General features: G+C 42.9%; 1 protein-coding gene across 11 annotated transcripts in view; it reads left to right on the forward strand.

Annotated features, from left to right (window-relative positions):
- Window positions 1-21,400, forward strand: part of TEAD1 (TEA domain transcription factor 1) — a 240,945-nt gene that overhangs the window by 191,529 nt on the left and 28,016 nt on the right. For all 11 annotated transcript variants that reach the window (XM_090032721.1, XM_090032718.1, XM_090032719.1 and 8 more), the window contains one exon: window positions 11,574-11,747. In XM_090032721.1, coding sequence (XP_089888847.1) covers window positions 11,574-11,747 — 174 coding nt within the window. The remainder of the gene's footprint in view (window positions 1-11,573; window positions 11,748-21,400) is intronic.

Raw genomic sequence — 21,400 nt, forward strand, 5'->3', positions numbered from 1 at the left:
GAGAGCTAGAGAGCAGGTGGAGGGGAGCACCTGAACACCTGGTAGAAGGGGGGAGAACTGATAGCTGCCACTTTTGCTCAGCCAAATAGATTGGCTTGTCAGTATAATGATAGGAATTGCAGCTCTGCTGTTTCAGAGAGAAGAGTGAAGAGTCATCTATGGGAGGACTCAAAAAGTGTTGCCGGGGGGGCAGGTTCTGCATACCAGAAGGGTTCCAGTGCTGTAATTTCAACCTGTTTTACTATTGCTGAAATGTTAATGTAGCAATTTCTCTAAATTTATCGTGTATAGTAGGGAATATATAAGAGCTGCCACTTGTTACTCCCAGTTGCAGGATAGGACCTAGTTTACTCTAAATTGGTTTGACTCTCTACATCCAGCTGTAAATAATGGCATATGAAGTAGTCCAGAGACTGTACAACAGCCTTATGAGGGCAAAGGTGAAAGTCTCCTTGCTTGAAACACTGAAAAGGAGAATAAGCAAATCTGCCTTGGCAGTATAATGGCCCAAAAGCTCCTAGGATTTTTCTAGACTTCTCCTCAGGCACCTCTAGCTTGACAAGAATTTTGCAGCAACTTCCAAAACCATGCCTGAGAGATGAGAGGCTAAACCTGCATAGACCCTTATTTAACACTATTTCAGAAGATCTTTAAAAACGTTGGCACTCCTTCTCTTCTACTGATTCACTATTTGGTTGCAGATACAGTTTACATGGTATGGAAATTAAAGTCACTATTTTTATAAAGTACATAAATTAGCCGTAAGCAAGAAATTCACAGTACTTGAGTACATTTTCCGCCTTGAAGATTTGTTGCATGAGAACTTATGCTACATTCCTTTATTCCCTTTCTTAACAATGAAGTGACTGTAAGCTCTTAAACAGGTGCTTTTCAGTACATTTAATGATGTTTCTTGGTAAATAAAAGCAAGTATCATTTAATAAATAATTTAACAAATAATTATCAACATTTATTAGAAGACAACAAAAGCCCATCATAATTGCAGGAGCAAAAAATCTAACCGCTTTAAAATGCAGCTTGATAAGTTTATGACATAATTATGTGGTAGTAGGAGACTAGCTGGACAGAAGATCCCTTACAACCCTGAAAACCTAATACAACAATTAGAAATGTAGACCCCATTGGTCTGTACAGGGTCTTGTTAATTCTACTGGGGTGCTCTACCTGTGCATAAAAATCCAGCCCCAGGGAACTATTACAGGAATGGAGTATTAAAAGTTTCTGGGGTCCTTGCATTAGCGATCAGGGTATGAAAGTACTAAATCCCCTAAATATCAGGCATTTATATTACTTTAGACTGAGTATTTAAATGCCTCTCAAATGTTCATTCTAGACTTCTACCAGTCGAGATTAATTTTTTTCCTAGCCTAATCACAAAATTGTTCAATCTTTTTTTAAAAAAAGGAAATCTTTCCTAATATCATAGAAAGGAAATAATACATTCACTTTAACATGGAGAATGTTTATAGCTTGCCAGTCAGAATTCTGGATTTTGGATGAGACATTTGTAACATCTGAGAGAGAGATGCTTCAGGGAAGCGTAAGCAACATAACTCCCTCTTTTTTACATGAAAAACAAACGTACACATGGCTAATGCATTTTTGTTCTTCCAAGTAGTATAGTCCTTTAGAACTATGAACTATGCTTTTAAGGCCCAGAGTCGCTTCTTGGAGGATAAATGTATTTCCTCTACAATACATGTAAACATTAGCACCCTCATCAAATTAGACCGTTGTATTTATCAGGCTGTACCTGGCAACAGGTTCTCTTTTACTTGATTGCTTTATATTTTCATTACAACTGTTCTCTGGAGGTTCACAGTAAATTTCTATTAATAGTAAAACCACATAATTTTGTATTTCCTAACATGGTTAAATTGAATCTACATGCAGTTTAGAGAGAACTTACACAATTGTCTTTTTTATAGGTGACTATAAAATGCAACTTAAAATATTCCAATACTGTGGAATTTTGCCTAAATAAATTTTGCCTTGCTTCAGTCTGGTTCTTCAGTTGCAGCCCAATTGGTCTGACTAGACACCTGTTTAGTCAGTCTAATTCCAAAGGAAATTCCCCCTTTCTCCCCCTGCTCCCTCCCTTTCTGGATAACCAGCTCCTGCTGCTACATTCATGCCAAGTCCAAGCACTTGAAAACAGCCTTCTATCTAAAACATCTTTAAAGCTACAAAGGACGCCACCATGAGAAAAGTTTCAAAATCAGCCCAGCCATCTGCCCATAAAATCAATGAGTGTTATGTCTGAAATTAAAAAAAAAAACGACATGACAAAGCAGAATAATAATATTTCTTGGGGTATCTTTATTTAAAGTTTTTGTTTTTAATACTGTTTTTGCAGTTAAGCATTACCTGGTGACATGCGAGTTCAGGAAGCGTTATTTATAAGAGCCTAAAAAAGTGAAAGTGACTAGAAATGGACTATAAAAATATAGATGTGCTCATTCTTTTTCATTATCCAAAAGCAGTACAAATCAAAACCTTTACCAAACCATCCAAGGGATGGAGAAATAAATGTTATTTTTAAGAAAATTCTCTTCATTTGAACTATAGAACAGGTTGGTAGGAATATATTTTTATATTATGAATGTATCTTTTCAGCTATGTATAGAAAATTATTTTTGTATATAGATTGCATAACAAAGAAGTCAGTGTTTAGCTCCCAAGAATGTGTTTAGTTAGACTCTTTATTTTGGGAAAAGAAGCGTAAGTCAGCTTTATATTTAGATGGATCGATTTGGAAAGAAGAATTGTGTGGCAGACTAGATTCAAGGTTATTTAAAATAAGTCAAATGAAGTACACAAAAATATGAGTCTCTTTCCTTGATTAGTGTGAGGTTTTGCATCTCCATAACCTCGCACAAACTTTCATATTCAAGTGTCCGTATTGAAGCACCTAATTTAAGAGTCCTAATTTTTCAGTGGGCTGAGAAACCCCAGGCGTTAGTCCCAGTCCTAGTGACTAAATGAAGGCAGACTCCTGTTACTTCACTGGACTTCATGCAATCTCATGGGCCCCCCTGCATGTATCCTTTTTCAGGAGTGAGGTGTCTAACTTTAGTTGCCCAAGATAAAAATTTTGGTGGAAACTAGTAGAAAGACGCTTGTTAGTAGGCAATTCTCCAAAGCTAGATTTCCTTAAAATTGGTGTCAACAAGTGAAAAAGGCTGTCTGTAGCATATCCCCCCTTTTCTCTTGTTTTCCCTTAGCCCTAAATCCAACAACAACAAAAACCCAACCTAAAAAAGATGTCATTTTAACAACATTCATGAAAAAAATAGTTCTTGGCTCCCCCTGCTGGCTCTGCAGACAAAGTTTACTAGCAAGCACTGGTCCCACGCTCCATTGCTATCATTACTGGTGCTTGTTCAAAACCCAGTAAATAAAAATGACTGCTTTAATGGAAGGGATACCAGAAGAGAAGGAGGGATACTTTTATCAGGCACCTGAGAGAATAGTGAAGGCTGAAAGCAGATTTTGGAAGGGTAGAACCTTGATGAACTTTCACTAATCCACAAAAGTGGCTCATTGTAAATTAGTGAATGTTGGCATAGCGGTAAATGGATAACAAGCAACTATCCCTGGACAGCCAGCAGGGAACACTACATCACGCTCCTGCCCTGCCTCTCACAGCTGTAGGAGCTAGCTGTTTTGTTTGTTAAATGGCAGTCTGGGAGGGAGGGGGTTGGGGGAGGGAGGCAGGGTGTTGTCTGTCGGTGTCCGCCTCTATATTTGTAAAGTTAGTTGTTCATGCTTACCTGAGCGAGTCAGGGCCAAACCCTCAAGTCCCTGCAGTTAATCCAACAGCCCAAAATCACCATAAAAACTGGTGAGCTACACAGGGAACAGCAGAGAAAAAATATATCTGGGTTGGCTGCTGCATCTTGCAAGGCTATTTGCGGTTCTTGGGAAAGAATCATTCATCATCCATGGTGCTCAAGCCCAGAGCTTAGCCAGGATATAGTCAAGGAGCATGTGCATAGTGCCATTGCTTTGTACCAGGAGGGTGGGTGAATCAGACTTAGCTGTTCTTTTTCCCTGCCCTGTGTAGGAACATTCATGTCCTGGTTACATCAGTGGCCCAGAGTTGATAATGAGGTACCATTGATATTGGTCCTGGCTTACCAAAGCAGGGTTTGGCTTCTGTTTATATGTTTATTTATATATTGTAGACCGGTATATATATTTATATGCTATATCACATACATACACAACTTCTGTAAAACTGTTTTAAAAACATTGTTCAGAAAGCGAAGCCAAACATTCCAGAGTTAGGAAATGTTCTGTGTGTGTGTGCGCATGTGAGCGCACGTGCATGTTCTGATGCAGACTTTAATGACATGATCACATACTTATTTTTTCCTGTTTCATTCAGTGCACAGCATGGATGGCCTCTCTTAATGAGCAGCTGTTCCATAGTTTGTTTTCTCTTCGTTCTTCAGTGGGTAGCTTTATGCCTTATTTACTGAACACTATTCAAACCTTGCTCTGAATACAGAATTATTAATTTCCTCATGGGCTTCTCTGTGGTTGTCACCACTCCAGTGTTTGTATACTTCACAAATAGTTATGAGTTTATTCTTTGCAGTAATGATGGGCCATTATTATTATGCCCATTTTACAGCTAATGAACTTGGACGCAAAGAAATTTATTGGGCCTTACTTTGAAATGCTTAGACTCTGGCTTTTCTAAATACTTAACAATATAGAGCACTTGAGTTTACCCCATGGTAAAAATGGAGCAGATACAAGATGTACAGTCTTGTTATGAAAAAATCTATTTCTATTTCCAGAGTAAAGTTACTGTGGAAAAAAGTTACAGGGGAAAAAAAAAACCTTAATAACTTTATCATGGGAAGACTTACTACGGAGTTACTGTTGTATGTCTTCTCCCCTAATCTATTTAATTCCCAAGTAGCCTTTTGCTCTAAGCCAGGGGTTCTCAGTCTTGCTTTTATTGTGTACCCCCTTCCAGATTTATCAGTTGCCCGTGGACCCCTACCGGCATACATATATATTTTAACCCCTTAAATGCCAATTATTACAATGAAGGTTAAATCCACCATTACACAATTTCTCCTGCGTACCCCCCAGAGAGATCTTGCGTATCCCCAGGGGTACAGGTACCACAGTTTGGGAATCCCTGCTCTAAGCAAACTGGCTTCTCCTCTCCTAAATAGCTAAGAACAGCATCTGTTGGGGACAGCCAGCTTTGAAGAGCTGGCCATATGTTCTCTCCCTTACTACAGAGTAAAATTACCACAGAATAAGATCTAGGGTAAATTTCCCTGAAGTAATTGCCTTGTGTGTCCACACTCTCATTCTCTGAAACATCTTAACTGTATTAGCTGAAACAGAACAAAAACCAAAATGGACATTGGCCATTGTTCACGGAAAATTGTTCAACAAGCCCTATAGATGATATTAAAGCACTGCAAATATAACTCTGTCTTGATCCATTCAAATGGAGGGTGATATCCATGGGAAGGAAATATTTAGTTACTAGGGTTTTGTCCGAAATAAAGAGAATTGTTGGCAGGGCAAATTATTTTCTTGCAATCAGCAGGAAATTAGAAAGTGTCAGATTTACAAGATAAGGTGACACAGTAGAGCTGAGGCAGGGTAGGTGAAGAGGTTATAATACCATGTAGACTGCTGTTATAGTTGTGATTAGATTTTAATCCGTTCATCCCCCCTGTTTTTATTTTCCTTCTAGTGTAGTTGTTAACCTAATGTGGGAGCCAGCCGTATGTTTTAATAAAGAGGTGAGATAGGGCTGGACAAATACAGTATGTCACTAAACATTACACCCATCTAGGATCCCAGGCCTTTGAGCAAGACTGATTTCTGGCTCACCATCTGATCTGCATATATTTAGGTAGGTTCAAGCTCACAAGCTTTTTAATCACCCTTTCTGTCCAAGCTTCCATCTTAGCCCATTGCATGCTTTGTAGCATAGATTCAGCCTGAGAATAGGGAGGCTAAAGAATAAGGTGATTCAGCCTGAGACTAGGGAATCACCCTCTCTTAGTTTCAATGGAGATAAAAGAAGTGTACCATAAGGCCTCTGAAGTGTGTTTCTTTGTTGAATATTTATTTTGGACTCGCAAGATAGCAAACCAGTTAATCCAGTTCCATCCTTAGCTCTGATGCTCAGTTGCTGTGACTCATGCTATTGACAGCTTCCTTGGTGCTACTGAATAGGTGGAATAAAGAAATTGTGCACATGACACTGCTGCAAACATCACCTTTATCTCCACAAAACTGTGACCCTCACTTTCATTAGTCTGGCTGGAGCTGAGGCAAAGCCATAAGAGACCAGAGAAGGCATGAAATAACCAACTTAGTGAGAGATTTGTAATAGGTCACCCTTAACCCAGCACAGTTCTGTGGCACTGCCTTTCAAACACTGTTGATTAAGGGCTGTTTGTGGGGATGCAGTGTAGGTCTGGGGGCGAGGAGGGCAAGGAGCCATCTGTTTGCCCACTGTAAGGGTCAGAAATTATTACTGAGCTAACACCCAAAGAAGTAGGGACTGTTCACTCCCCACTTCTTTGGAGGGGCATGGAGTTTTATAAGGAGTGTGTAAGTATGACTGCATGACCAACATGCACAGAAGGAGGAAGCAGGCTGCCCCTGTAATGGGCTGTTGTAGTGAATGCCGTGGCCTCCAGGACATGCATATAAAGTGATTGCCTCACAGTGCTTCCTTTGGGGTGGGGTGGAGTGGCTTGCATGATTCCTTTTACCTTGGGCTATGCCTAATGCGTACAACACAGCCTCATGTTAGGTGGAGGAACTGGTTCTGTGGTGGATGGCAGTTCTGTACACCTACGCTCAGGAGTTTGTGCATGTCAGGTAACAGCACAGTTCCTGCCATGGAAGTCAAACAGCCTTTGCTGAAGACATAATTTGTCATGCATGAGATTCAGGGTTTGCTTTAGAGACACTGTGGAGAAAAGGATGCATCAGAGGGAAGGGTAGCAGCTTCCATCCCTGGTTTCGTGGCGTGTGTGTGCAAAGCCACACAAGTTAAGCACATAATTTGGAGAGTGCTGTTTTGAACTGTAAAACAAACATAGGTGATTTGTCTTTGTTCTGAATGTCCCTTGACATTGGCAGTTTGTCTTGGTTCCTTTAAATTCCTAAGTGGATTATAATTTTTCTTGTGGTATTATTTGACAGCAGTCATTTTTCATGGTTTTACTGCATTCTTCAGATATTTAGGATTTTTTTAATGGAAGGAGTCCAGGAAGAGACAGCCATCTCGAGGGCATGTCGTATAATGCAGAGTCTGCAGATAAAACATCTCGGGAATGTTTTCTGTAAACTTTTATGCCATTTGCATGCAGAAAATACAGGATTTGATCCACTGTGGTTTACAGTATTTAAAGCATATAATTACCCCCATGTTCAATGCAAATCCCTTAAATACAGTGGCACAGGCATCAGATTCCTTAGTACTGATGCCCTTCAGGAACTGGAGTACTCATCCTAAAACAATAGTGGAGTTTGATTTTAATCTTGATTTTTTTTTTTCCAGTCACTAGTAGGCTGAAAAATGTGGCCATGCAACTTAACTTCATCACTTTTATATATAATGCATCCTAATCATGAAGACTATTTTACATAATAAGCCATCTGGATCCTCCAACACAAATTTTTCTAGTTTCTAATATTGCCTAGTCATTTATAAGTCCATAGAAATATGCCTTTTATCTAATTAGATTAGTAATGACTCTACTTAGTATAGGAATTACAGCAACATAAGGAGAAAATAATCACACGTGCAATGTCAAAATAAACATTCATGTCCTAAGAATATTGTCAGGTGATATCATACCATCTGTCTTCCTGTATCTTGTCAGAATTTTTGCTGCAGCAGCATCTGGTACTTTGGCAAGATCTGCAGACAACTGTAGTAGCTTTACAGCTGCCTTTAAGTTTGCATTTATGTTTGAGCAGTACAAAGGCTCCCTGATCAGCTTCCTACTCCTGTACATATAATTTTTCTCTGCAGTTCACATTCTGAGGAATGGAATAGTTTGCAGAGTAATATAGTGATGCTAAGAAATGTCTTAGAGGTTTTTGTAGTGGACTTTTTGCCCCAGATATTCACGTGTTTTCATATGGCATGAAGTTATCTCTGGAATCATGTTCAACACCAAAAATACATGTATGGGAGTTTTTTTGTTCCCCTTCTTCCCCCCCCCCTCAAATCCCTAGATCAGTGGTTCTCACCCTTTGGGGATTTGAGGCACCCCTTACTGGACTTGAAGCGCCCCTGCATAGCTTCTGCGAATTGAGTGGCATTTCAAAAATGAATTTATATATCACAGTGCTTATCTCTATTCAGGGATCGGGCAGTATGCGGAGGGAGGGGGCGGGGGAAGGGGAAGGAGTAGGGACAAGGCAGGTTTTGGCTTATCTGCTTTATCTCATTACACCTCACTTTTCTCTTGATACTGGATGGCACCCTCCAAAGGATCTGGTAACATCCCAGGGTGCTCTGGTATCCTGACTGAAAATCGCTAGATACTCCTAGTAATTCAGGAGCTAAGATCCTGATCCTCAAGTTTACTCGGATACCTCTCTGTCTTCTTGGGTGGTTAAGTTCACACTGATATTCTCAGAACCACCACTTAACTGCTGCTTAACTAGGCAGAAGTGAGCACGTGCAAAGCTGCTTGTGTATTGATGCCAAAAGCCCAGCTCAGAACCTAGCTCAAGCTGGAGCCATGAAGGATGATTCTCTAGCACTCCAAGGGACGTACTTAGCTGCGTTAGTCTAAAGTCAGTCAGAAGGCAGGGTAGCTTTGTACCTTAAACTAATTAACTAACTAACTAAGTTATAGAGAGAGAATATAACCTTTCATGAACCCAAGTTCACTTCATCACATCATCAGAAGTGAACTTGGGTTCACAAAAGCATGTGTTCTCTCTCTGTATCTTACTTAATTTATTAAGGTGCATAGCTACCCTGCCTTCTCTAGCGTTCCCCCACCTATCTCACCTACAGACATTTGTATGACTGAGTGTATTCCTCTCCACTGAAGAGTTCCCTAGTGGTCAAAACAAGTAACCTCATGATTAAGTATTACCCAAGCATGTGGGAAACCTAAGTTCAAGTCTTTGACATAGGTACCTGAATCTCAGGATTTGCCTATATTGCTTCTGCAGCATGCCCAAAACCGTCATGGAGGAACAAGCCCCACCTACTTGCACATGCCAAATGTTGTGTGGTTGCCATTAGAGTAATGTCGAGCACTGCTCAGGGAGTGTATTCAAGACTCAGATCCTGAGCGCCTCCCCAGACATGTGCCAAACAGCAACTGTAGAACATTTTTTAGTGTATGCCGGGAGCATCTGGGCAGAGCTTGGTTCTTAGGATCACCACAGGGACAGTATAGATGTATCCTGTCTGCTTGATCCCAGAGAAGTGATCAAACAGACAAGCTGTGGGCTATCCTGAGAAGGATGTCTCCCAATGTCTTTGATTGGAGTGGAACCACTTTGTATAAAGTATTAAATATTCAGTTGGCCAGAGGAAGAGGATAGAGAGACTCAGCCCAGGGGTTAGAGCACTCAGTTGGGTATGGAAGAAAGATGTATCAAGATTGTCACAAAGATGGAACACTTGGTTTTGGGGAATCCCTCAGGTACCTAACTTTCCTGTGTGTTACTGGGGAGCCTAATTCGGGTATTAGCTGACCACTGGGCAGCAAGGGTCTTAGATGTTAAATGCAAAAAAGTATTTAGCATTCCCATACATAATTATCTGCGGGTCATTTCATCACAGTATTGCAATCTAACTAAATGCCTCTAGTGTCATCAGAGAAAAGTTGGAGCCCTGGCACTTCCTCATGTTGGCTTGTGCCTTTTCTTCCAATGTGCTATTATGTTAAAAATGTATTTTAAGTGCACAAGAAGGGCATGTTTTCTGCAGCTACCAACTCACGTAAAATGTCAAATCTGCCTGCACAGATGCTGTTGTGATAATCTCTCATTGTTACTGAATAGTATGATAATTACTATAATTCTTGTGTAAATGATTATTAGTATGCGAGTTAGACCTGCTCTTGGTAAGGCTTTACTGTTAAACATTCATTCATTCATTCATTTAGTCTCTCCATGAACTTGCTTATTTTTCTGTTCTACTCTTTAGAGTAGAAACCACCTACTTTGACCAGCTCTGTTCCCTCTGGGCCCATTGCAGCTAGGTAGAAATTGGAAAAGTTTTTACTTGCACACATAGGAAATTGGGACGGGGTTGTTTTGAATAAGTACTCCAAGGAAAATCTGTGTAACTGGTGTTCACATGTTTTATGAATTGAACTTAGGTCTGTTCAAGCCTGAAGTGTTAAGCTTTTTTTCCTTTCTACAAATAAAAATACCTTGGAAAGAAACTGGAACATATCTTCTTATATTTGGCCGTGATCACAGATGAATATGTTCTTTGGTTCAAAATTCAGATTTCACTGGGTTAGATGATTTTAAATACATTTCTAGTTTAATTTCCAAATACAGTTGATAGAAATCTTCTCAGTCAGTTTTCTGTCCTTCTGGGTTTTGGACACCTGTTAGAGAAAAGCGTAGTCAAGTCATTTGAATGGTTTGGCTGAATGTTCAGTTTATTCAGGTATGAAACTGTCAGTTTGATTTGTTCTGGTGGTAGGTATATTATAAGCAAAGCAGCTTGAAAGATGTCCGCTTTGGGTTTTCAACACCATTTTGTGATTCTCAGCTAGTAATGGTCACCTTGCACACAGGGGCTGTTCACTATTACAGAGCGTTCTACTATTCTGTGACTCTACATTGGTTTCCTTTTAACTGAATTTGCTTAATGTTTTCACAAAGGGGCTTAGCATTCAGGATCCTGTCCTTTTCTTTTCAATTTTGGGATTTTAAATTGTGCTTTAGATTCTGATAAATGCAAAGGAGAAAGGGAAGGTGGGCAAGTATAAGCATTCAAATTCTAGTTTCATTATGGTCAGTGGCAGTTTTGCCATTGACCGCCATAGGGGAATTTAGAAGAATTGCTGATGTTTGCTTCAATGGCTATAACTTGGTATAGTAAAGTGAGAAAAGGGAAACAGTGAGGTGATATCAAGTGAAATTAGTCTGTGAAACTAGCTCCCACAGGAAATGGTGGAAGTGTGGGTCATTTAAAAGTGGCTGTCCAAAGCATTAGGGAATGAATCTATGATAAGGAGTGACACTGACCAAGGCATAGATTAGCTAACATACTAGCTTCTTCTAATTTCTGTGATTCTAGGAATTAAAAATAAATTCATTCCTTGTTTTAGGTAATTGGATTTAGCAAGTTAACTATATTTTGAAGGTTTACAGGAGGGGGTTGTGCATAAGTCATCAGAGCTGCTTCATAGGAATCATGTTGCAAATAAAGCCTGGTCCAACAGATAAAAAGGCAGGTTTTTCTAATCCACCATCAAACCCTTTCCTCAACGCACATTGTTTGGGCTTTAATCTCTCTCTCCTTCCTCTACAACAGTGATTTTTCTGTTTCTTTTTTACAGTACAACAAACACCTCTTCGTGCACATTGGACATGCCAACCATTCTTACAGCGACCCATTGCTTGAATCGGTGGACATTCGTCAAATTTATGACAAATTCCCTGAAAAGAAGGGAGGTTTAAAGGAACTGTTTGGAAAAGGGCCTCAAAATGCCTTCTTCCTAGTAAAATTCTGGGTGAGTAAGGTGAAAGACTTTTCATGTGGGTTGGGCTACACTTTCAGTGCATTTGCCTTAGCATACATTTTACATGAAGGTATATGCAGAAATTAATTTTTTCACTTGAATAATGTAAATCCATGTCTCCATCATTTGTATATATTCTTGACAAAGAACACTATAACATACAGTCATTTCTACTCATAGTTTCCAGTCTGTGTCCACAAAGACCTATAACTGTAGTAATATTACCTGCCATAGCATTGTTAGTCTCATCCAGTAACCAGCAGCTAATAATATTTATTGTTTATAAATGGTGAACTGCCATCTAGTGGCATAAATGAGGAGCTATAGCAACAACTTGAACTGAGACCTCTCTCTAAGTATCGAGTGTTTCAAACGTTAGACTGTGTTAACAGCAAATATAAGGTGTATCCCTAACAATCAGCCCATATTTTTGCACCAGAGACTAAGTGACATTTAAAATAAGTATTATGTAAGTACCTAAGAGTTTGCAATGTTTCCAGTGATTGTATTGTAGTGGTTTTGTTTGTTTTAATTTTGGCTTTGTTGTTGGAGCAGACCTGCCTTCAGTATGACTTCACGTGTTTGGAATACTGCCACAGAATTCTGTTTCAAATGAAATTACACCTGCTCAGCAGGGTTATGAGCAGGAGGTAAAGAAATATCGAATGGAAAATGAAACTAGATCTCACAAAGAGTTAGGAAATATATAAACATATTGGTGTCACTTTATACCAATATGCATGTCTGGTGGGATTTCACTGATATGTCAGCCATCTATCTATTCGATAAATCACATACACACACGGCAATAATCTCCAAAATCTCCCAGACTATAACAGCATGGTATTATAATAATGTGTCATATTACTAAAGCTCCATTAGTTTGCAAAATTATCAATATTTCCTAAAAATATGGATTATCATGCACAAAATAATCATGAATGAAAAATTGTCAAAATCAATTTGAAAGTTATATTATGGGAAAGAGCTGTTTTTGTTTTGTTAAATTTGTTCCATTTCCCTGATAACCTGCCAAATTTAGTAATCCACAACGCGTGTTCCAGTCATTCATTTGTACAAAATAATGAGATTCTACAGGAACATAACATGTTAGCTTTTAATACTGCTTCCGCTCTGCTGAAATCCAGAAATAAAGAATATTGCTTTTTTTTTTATTAAGCAGTACTTTGAAAACCCAACATATTAATCTGAATTTCTAATTATATGATTTACTCGCTGCAAAAGAAAAGGTTTGCTTTAGCTTTATAAAATTTGTATTAAAGCTTTTATCATCATTACGTCTAAAGGGGGAATAATTTTCTGCTGTGCCATTTGCATCATATTGACATAAACCAAAACATGTCCTAAGACAGGAACTTCTATCTGAAATGACAGAATTGACACTGATCATTAATGTAATGATCAGTGTTGTTGGTTTGGCAGACAGTAAGGTAGGCGTACGCTGTCAGGATCTCTGCTCCTAAAGAGCTTACAGGTCTATAAAAAGTTCTATTGCCATGGTTATAATATGTTTTGGACATGTAAGTAAACATATGGTGAGGTCATCAAGCTACATATTATGGAGCTAGAATATGTGGAATGTATTAATGAATAAATGTGGTTTATGTGGTCTGTCACACTGAGCATTACCCCTTCAACATCCTTTGAGGCATTCTCTGCTGTTTTACAGGAAAGCTTTACTCTAAGAATTGAAATGTACTATTTTAAGAGTAGATTTGTTTTCTGTTACTGAGGTCCTGCATATTAAAAAAATCAACTCATAGTCATCCTTAGAAATTCTGTGCAAAATTATTATACTTAAAACAGAGCAGAAAAAACCAATGTTTGTGTACGTTTTTAAAGACAACATCCATAGACCAAGTTCACTTATGCCAGCATATGATGGCAGACTGGAGAAGGTATCCTTCTCCACTACAAAAAGTGTGAGTTCAAAGCCTCACTCCCAGAGCCATGTTAGTCTTCCTTCAGTTGGCCTAGCCATAAATTGATATGTGGTTTTTTGGGCTGGGGAACCAAAGGTTCCCATGATATTGGCCACATCCCACAGAAACTGCTGTGCCCCAGCCATTCTAGCTTAGATGGACTTTGCCTTTCCCTATTTTTTTTTTTGTTTTTCATTAACACTCCAGATGAAAGTAGTCTGAATTTCAAATCTTACCTGGCAGTGTGTTTCATTTGAGGCTAACCCTCTGAAGAGCTTTTCTAGTCCTGCCCCTCTGAGAGAGGGGAAATTGTCTGTGTAGAAGCTTTTGCTGCTGCTGCTAGTGCTCCTATACAAAACCTCCTTCTTCTTCAAAAGACGGCCATCCAGACAGTCAGGTAAAGCTGGCAACTGTCCTTCTAGTTTGTTTGAGCCGAGTCAGAAAATGCATGAACAAAACATGCCCTGCAAATACCTGTAAATCCTGAAATCCTAGCTTCATCAAGGTCAATGATATAGTTCCCTTTATTTTCAGTGGATCCAAACTTTCAACCCTGCTGTGCTGGGAAAGGATTGGACTGTTCTTGCCTTGAAAATCTGTGCTAAACTCAGCGAGTTCCAATTTTTATTTTAAGGAGCACATGCACCTGCTAGAGAGGGCATGTTAGTAATAAACCATTTGCGGCTAATCTGGCACTTTCAAATAAGGCTGGTTTACAAGATATGAAGCATTATTCACTTAATCCTTAGGTTTCAGAACTTCTTATTCTGCGGTCTTCTTTTGATTGGTAGTAGATTCCAAGGATCAGAGTTTACAATGAGTGTTTACAATATGGTCCATCAAAAATACTGGTTCCTTGTTACACTTACCAAAGACCATCTTTGGGCTGAAATACCTCACCTGTATATGTTCTAGACCTGAAGCTTACAATTACATATTAGCGCTCATAATTGTGGGGTTTTGTGGGTATTTGGGGTTCATACTTCAGCCACTCTTGCTAAATATTTCAAAAAGCATTTGAAATATTTTAAATCAAAAGAAGTAGGAAATTATCAAAGCCTGGCTCCAGTGGAGGAGAGGCAAGTGCTGAAATCTTGGTAAGCATGGTAAATCAGCAACTTTGCTAACATCTCTTTTACCCCATGATCCCCCATTCCTGATCCATGATGATTGGGACAAGGAACATGGGGTAGGCGTCACCTTGCTGCGGTCACCCAGCCCCAGTTGTCTTTCCTGCCTGGTGCAGGGGGCCTGGACCCGATGACCTTGTGAAGTCACTTCTAGCCCCTTACAATCTATGAAACATTATAAACTAGGAATGGACGGTTAAGGAGCATAGAAACAGGTGGTTGGGAAATGGGAAGCAACAGGGGACAGAATTTGAATGAGCCAAAGTGGAGATACTAGAACAGGATGAATAACTAGATTAGATGAAGGAATTTGGAGGTTGACAGAAGCAGGGACTGGCTAAGGGAGTAGACTGGGACATGGTTATGGCTAGGGAAAAGGTGGAGGCAAGATAGGACACGGGTGAGAGAGAATCAACCATGAGGAGCCTAGGAATAGAGGAATCTTAGACCACTAAAGTGTACTCTCCTCTAGAACCTGGGACTGAACTCAAGATCCAAATCTCAAAAATACCTTGCTATCAACAAGTACCTGGCAAACCCTTTGGCAGAGTATGAGTTTTCTCCACCTCTACAAGTCCTCTATTAGCTCAAGAGAGAAGTCATCGTGGTGAATCAAAGATTCCATCTTTGCCCACAAACCAAGGAGATGCCAGCATCATTTCACAGGGAATTTGTGAGGTTCTTTTTTTTTTTAAAAAAAAAATAAAAATTGGAAATTTGAGTTCTCAGTTACTCAACTGTATATTGTTTTTTCCACAAGACTTTGTCCTCATTCACTGCATAGAATGGGCTTGCTTGGCACTGAATTAGGGTTTTGGGGATTGAAAGAGTCTCTGGGGAACCCCTGCCTCATTTATTGCTGAAATTAGAAGCAGGTAGTGCAGGGGTGGGCAGTTATTTTGGCTGGACAGCCGCTTAATGATTTCTGGTGAGCTGTTGAGGGCCACACACAAAATCTTTTAGAAGATATCTTTTTAACGAATTATAGATAAAAAAAATCATATACTAAAAAAATCAAGCATCTTTAAGGTATTTTAATTTTATTTTTTCCTGATTTGGTTTTTTTAGTAGTTTATATAGAGGCAAATGTGTAATAGCTTAAAATAAAGCCCCCGCTCTGATCACACCTGCCCTGGACCCAAAGAAGCTGGAGGGGTGGGGGTAGTGAGCAGCTGGACCTGAAGTTGCTGCGCCCCATAGAGCTGGATGGTGGCACAGAGTTGCTGCGGCTGCTCTGCCCAGCTCCGTGGGGCCCAGGGCAGGCACCCCAATTAGCTTCCCATAGGGATGGCCCTGGAGATAGGTGTGGGTACAGGTAGGCAGGTAGGGTGGGGAGAAGGCAGCTAGGAGCTGGAGCCCTCTTCTCTGGGGTAGGAGTTGCCTAGTGTGAGGGAGTGGGGCCTAGGAGCGGCCGTGAACTCCCTAGTGCCCCCTACCGTCACGTTAGGGTGGACTAGGCACCCTCGAATCCTTGCCCACCACAACTTTGATGAGCAATAAGTTGTATGGGAGGCTGCCTCTGTTCCCCTAGTTAATGGTACCAATGTTCCTGCCCCTACTCCGAAATGGGGTATCTCTATGCGCCCCGCCTTAAGGGCTATGCGTGCCTCCAACCTCCCCTTCAGCACGCCCCAAGCCTCGCAGCTGTTCCGTGGGACGTTGTACAGTCCCTCACCCCTCTGGTGCCCTCTCTCTCTCGGGCACCCTGGGCTCCTCGCCCGCCTGGCGCCCCCTTGGGCCAGGCTCCTATCTTCCAGCCTGCTCCCTGCGCCCTGGGCCTGTCTCACCGGTGTCCGGCTATTGCTGGCGCCCCCTGGGTCCAGCTCGCTGCCGGCGCCCTTAGGCCTGGCTCGCTGCCGGCGCCCTACTACCGGCGCCCTTGCCGGCGTTCCTCACCTGCTCGCTCTCTCTCTCTTTCTCTGCCCCGCTCTGGGGCCTTGCCCTCTCTGGGGCCGACACCGCACGCCTCACGCTCTTTCTCTTCCCCGCTCTGGGGCCTTGCCCTCTCTGGCTCAAACAATAATGCCCCTCTGGCACTGGGCCGCCGTTGCCCCCACTGGGCAAATGCTGCCCGTATGGGCTGGGGTCTCTGACCCCTCTCACCGCGCCTCGCCGGCACAAACCGTGCCCCCCTGGCACAAACAATAGTGCCCCTCTGGCACTGTGCCCCTACTGGGCACCGGGAACCCCCAAGCTGCTGGGGAGCCCCTGTGAGGCCTCCTCACTCCCCTACAGCCTCACCCGGTCCTCCGGATTAACTGTAACAAACTCAAGCCCGATGGCTGCAACCCAAACAATAGAGCCTCCTGCTCATAATAAACTCCAAGCCTGTCTGGGGCTTGTAACCCTACCTCGCTTTAGAGTCTCGTGGTTCCCCGCATCATCGCAGCACAGCAGCAACCACTGACTCCGGCCACTCAGCTCGGCCACAGAGCTCCTGCTCCTGTGGCAGCCAGGGGAGAACTGCTAGGCAGGCTCCGGCCTAAGCTGTTTATAAAGGCCTGGCCCTGCCCCCTTCTGGCCACCTGACCTGCCTGGTCACCCTGGTAACCGGCACCTGAGCTGCCCGGGTGATTGGCAGCTCTGTCAATCACACTCACAGTCACGGGGCCCTTATGTGACTCCGTGACACCTAGCAACAGCTTTCCCCATACCTGGAGTGGTGCAGCAGGGGCAGAAAGAGGAGGCGCGACTGGAGGTGGGGGGAACCGAGCAGCGCCTGGGTGACTGCAGCTGCACTAGGAACAGCCCTGCAGGGATGCTGAGTTTACTGGCTTGGGCCGTTGCCAGCAGGTGTGGGTGGGAGGGTGTGGGGCTCAGTCCCATGCAGAGCACCATGGGGGCAGCTGCAGGCCAGAGCCAATCAATCAGTGGATATCCGCCCACAGGTCAGATCCAGTCAGTTGGTGGGCCAGTTGTGGCCCACGGGCTATATTTTGCCCACCTCTAAGGACTAGGCAAGGCAGACAGATACAAAGACAGCTCTATCATTAGTCTCTCTGAACAGAGATTCTAATGTCAAAAGACAATACCACTGAAGCCATTCCACAATGTAGTGTGGTAGCCATTCCACAACGATAAAAAAAAAATCATTATGTGATTTATGTTTCTTGAGAGAAGAATTTTCAATACTTTAGAGCAGGGGTGCTAAACCCCCGGCCCACAAGCTAGATCCATCCCTCAGTGCCATGTCCCAGAGAGGCACTGAGGTCCCGGATGGTAGGGGAGTTGGGAGTCCAAGGTGAGTGGTTGTTCCTTAAGGAGACGATCTTCCAAGCCCAAAGGGTGACAGTCCCAATGCGAATCAAAGTGGGCAAGAGTGCTCAAAAGCCCCCATGGATCACCAAAGGCATTCAGGAATGTCTGAAAGCTAAAAAGGAGGCATATACCCAGTGGAAGGGATGAGCTATCACCCAGGAAGATTATACCTCCATTTCTCGAGACTGTAGGGGGTCTGTTAGGAAGGCTAAGGCAGAGACGTAACTAGAACTAATGACCAGAATCAAAGATAACAAGAAGTCCTTTTTTAAATGCATACAGAGTAAAAAGAAGGCACTGGGTAACATGGGGCCCCTGGAGGACACGCTTGGCAATCTCATGGTTGCACCAGATGATAAAGCTGACCTCTTTAACAAATTGTTTGCTTTCATTTTTCTGAGCAGGAAGCAGGACATCTCCCCCACCGGGAGTCCAGATGGACTCAGGAGAGGCGCTGCCAGGCCTGGGGTCAGAGAGGACTTAGTTAGGGAACTTCTGGTGGGGCTGGATGTGTTGAAATGAGCAGGTCCAGATGATCTCCACCCCAGGGTGCTGAGGGAATTGGCAGGGGTCATTGTGGGACCCCTGGCAAAGCTTTACAAGTGCTTGTGGTGCTCTGGCCAGGTGCCAGAGGACTGGAAAAGGGCCAGTGTGGTCCCTATTTTCAAAAAAGGGGGGAAGGAGGACCCAGGTAAAGGAAGGAGGACCAGGTAACTATAGGCTTGTTAGTCTTACCTCGGTCCTGGGGAAGCTCTTTGAGAAAATTATCCAGGAGCACATCTGCGAGGGACCAGCAGGGGAGATTATGCTCAGGGGCAACCAACATGGGTTTATTAGGGGCAGGTCCTGTCAGACCAACCTGGTTGCCTTTTATGACCAGGTCACAAAATCCTTGGATGCAGGTGTCACAGTGGATGTGGTCTTTCTGGACTTTAGAAAGGTCTTCAACACTGTCTCTCCAACCCCATTCTCATTGAAAAATTAGGCGACTGTGGAGTTGATGCCTGCAGAGTCAGATGGGTTGCAAATTGGCTAAAAGGCCGCACCCAGAGAGTGGTAATGGAAGGGTCATATTTGACCTGGAGGGATATGGGCAGTGGAGCCCCCCAGGGCTCAGTCCTCAGGTCTGCACTACTCAGCATCTTCATCAGTGACTTGGACAAGGGGGTGAAAAGCACCTAGTTCAAATTCGTGGATGACACTAAGATGTGGGGAGAGGTGGGCACGATAGAAGGGAGGGACAGGTTACATGGGTGGGCAGATGAGAACAGGATGGGATTCAATACTGACAAGTGCAGGGTACTGTACCTAGGGAGAAGGAACCAGCAGCATACCTATAGGCTGGGGAATTCCCTTCTCATCAGCACAGAGGCAGAAAAGCATCTTGGAGTCATTATTGATTCCAAGACGAACATGAGCCGCCAACGTGAGGACACAGTCAGTAAGGCCAACTGCACTTTGTCATGCATCCACGGGTGCATCACAAGCAGGTCCAAGGAGGTGATCCTCCCCTTTTATGCGACATTGGTCAGGCCACAGTTGGAGTACTGCATCCAGTTCTGGGCACCACACTTCAAGAGGGATGTGGACAACATGGAGAGGGTCCAGAGGAGGGCCACTCATACGATCAGGGTGCAGCAGGGAGGGCCTTATGAAGAGAGGCTACAGGACCTGAACCTGTTCAGCCTTCACAAGAGAAGCCTGAGAGGGGACCTGGTGGCCATCTACAGACTTACCGGGGGGACCAGCAGGGAATGGGAGAGTCCCTGTTCCCCCGAGCACTACCAGAAATAACTAGAAATAATGGCCGCAAGTTGATTGAGAGTAGGTTCAGGGTAGACATCAGGAGGCACTACTTCCCAGTCAGGGTGGCTAAAATCTGGAACCAACTTCCAAGGGAAGTGGGGCTGGCTCCTACCCTGGGGGTCTTCAAAAGGAGGCTAGATAATCACCTAGCCAGGGTCGTTTGACCCCAGCATTCTTTCCTGCCTGTGGCAGGGGGTCGGATTTGATGATATGCTCAGGTCCTTTCTGACCCTACCAATTATGAAACTATGTTTTTTGGCCATGCAAACCCAGTTGGGCCTACAGGGTGACATGGGGCCAATCCCAGCCAGATGGGGGTGGTGCAGGGCCTGATCCGGCCTGCAAACTTTCATCTGTCCCACAGGGACAAAACTGAGGACCACTGGGTTGGAGGAATTATTTTTTTCTCATCAGTTTAGCTAGAGCAAAACGCAACAACAGCTTTAGGATGCTACGTGTGTATGCTGAAGGCCAGGATGCAAAGTCCCACAAGAATAAACTTTGCACCTAGTTTCTAAGTTAAAAATACATAACACGTGTGGGTAAGTGGTTATGAGAATTAGATTGCATATTATCAGTTCTCCAGCTGTCTCGTTAATTTTTACCATCATCACATGATGATGTTACGGTGGGAAAAATACAGAAGACCCTCAACATTCGTGTGGGATACGTTCTCATATCCTCTGCAAATGGCAAAATCCGTGAATAAGGCACTGCATTCATGAACGCAGTGCCCCCAGCAGCTGGGGGTGGGGGGCACGGTTGCTCTGGCGACAGCAGGAGTGCAGCAGTGATGGCAGGAGCACGGCAGCGGCTAGTGCGGAGTTCCCAAGGAGCTCCTTTAACAACCCACCAGCTGCTTCTTTAAATATTACAATTAGAGGGCAATCCTTGGAGAAAGTTGAGCATTTCCCCTATCTGGGTAGCCACTTTTCCCTAAAAGTAAACATATATAGTGATATGCAACACTGTATAAATTGTGCCAGTGCTGCCTTTGGATGTCTCCAAAATCATGTCTTCAATGATCATGGCATCAGGACCCAAACCAGGCTTCTTATCTGTCAGGCTTTTGTCATCCCTACCTTGTTGTGTGGATGTGAAACTTTGATCAGAAACACCTGAAAACTTTGGGATGTTACCGTCAGCAATGTCTTCAGACAATCCTCCACATCAACTAGAAGAACAGAAGAAAGAACACCATCATCCTGGCTCAAGCAACCATCACCCACATTGAAGCCATGTTTATATAGCACCAGTTCTGTTGGACAGTATATGTCATAAGGATGCCTGACAGCCAGCTTCCAGAAGTCCTGTACTCCCAGCTCAGCCATGGTTATTAGAGGTGAGCAAAAGAAGAGATTCAAGGGCACCTTCAAGGCCAGTCTAGTGAAATCTGATATTAACATCCATAAATGGGAGAATTAAGCACTGAATAATCTCCAGTGGTGCCATGATCATTTCAGCGAACTTGCATTACTATGGAGGTGTATAGATGAGACAGACAAGG

This window comes from Crocodylus siamensis, chromosome 2 (genome assembly GCF_052110815.1).
Source record: "Crocodylus siamensis isolate JL-2025a chromosome 2, ASM5211081v1, whole genome shotgun sequence".
Classification (NCBI taxonomy): domain Eukaryota; kingdom Metazoa; phylum Chordata; order Crocodylia; family Crocodylidae; genus Crocodylus; species Crocodylus siamensis.